This window comes from Tetrahymena thermophila, assembly GCF_000189635.1.
Source record: "Tetrahymena thermophila SB210 genomic scaffold scf_8255045, whole genome shotgun sequence".
In the NCBI taxonomy this organism is placed as follows: Eukaryota; Ciliophora; class Oligohymenophorea; order Hymenostomatida; family Tetrahymenidae; genus Tetrahymena; species Tetrahymena thermophila.
Window position 1 is genome coordinate 1 of NW_002476709.1, and position 1145 is coordinate 1145.

The 1145-nt window shown below is 24.9% G+C and overlaps 1 protein-coding gene across 1 annotated transcript; it reads right to left on the reverse strand. All coding sequences in view use genetic code 6, as the record gives it.

The window, feature by feature from the left end:
- Positions 1 to 201: 201 nt before the first annotated feature.
- Positions 202 to 1020, reverse strand: TTHERM_02383080 (hypothetical protein; the record flags this gene model as incomplete). The annotated part of the gene is made up of 4 exons (XM_001028461.2): positions 202 to 252; positions 344 to 673; positions 755 to 826; positions 910 to 1020. The coding sequence occupies 4 exons, from the start codon at positions 1018 to 1020 to the stop codon at positions 202 to 204; spliced, it is 564 nt and encodes a 187-aa protein (XP_001028461.2).
- Between the last annotated feature and the right edge of the window lie 125 nt (positions 1021 to 1145).

Here is a 1145-nt window from a genome sequence, read left to right on the forward strand (position 1 = left end):
TATAGAGATCTATCTTCTTACAAATAGCTACCTAAATTAATAATTAAAAAAGTTTTATAAAAATAAATCAGAAAATTTTATTTACCTAATAAGAATCAACTGAAATCTATATGTAATAGTTTGTTTTGTTGAGAATATAGATTTAAAAAACACCTTTAATAGGAGTTTAATCACATCCAAATGTAGTAAATTTTTATTATATCAAATCAAACCAAGCTATTGAACATATAGTCTTTTAATTAAGAAAGACTACTTTATTTTAATAGTCAATATATTAAAGAAAATAATCCTAATCTAAATCAGTTTATTCAAAAACAATTTGCTTTGTAATAAAATTCATTACTTTTATAGAATTATTAGCTAAGCAGCCTCCATATTCTTCCAAAATAAAACTCTTTTATTAAGCTTCCTCTCCAGTATTCATATATTTAAGCTCAAAGTCTGGCATATTTTAAAGTATCTCTATGTAAATTATCTAAAAATTTTAATCTACTAAAGCAAAATTGCATGAATTTGCTCTAATAAGGTAGTAATCTTGATATAATGAGTTTAATTGGAGAACTTTTTAATTGAGTAGTGGAGGAGTATCGTTAATTTGTATGCATTAGCTAATTTTTTCGCATATTTATGTTTTTTAATTTGGATAGTATGAGCTTGGGCAGCTATTTATACACTATTATTTTGTAAAAGGTTCTTAGATAAAATCCTATTCAGATTAACAAATTTTTGGTTTTAGTGAGCACTCATTATTTACCTTATCAAAGTATAAATTAGGACTGCATTGCAAGCAGTTTTATTTAGAATCACATTTAATGCATCCTACAATCTAGCATTTAATACATTATTAGTTATCTGCTTTTATTTCTCCAACTTCGCAATTTTAAACACATGTAGAAGAATTTAAATTACTTTTGTAATAATTCTGAGGGCAACTTATGCAAGAGTCTTAACTAGTGCTAAAACAATTTTAGCAGCTGCTTGAACACGGCAAACACTATTATTAAACTAGATTAAATACATTTCCTCTTGAACATTCAGCTCTAATCTTAGATGCTAGAGTAAAAATAATTGTAAAAAATAATCTTATTTTCATTCAAAATTGTATGATCGTTTTATTGTCTATTTGTTTTGTTATTTTGAAGCAA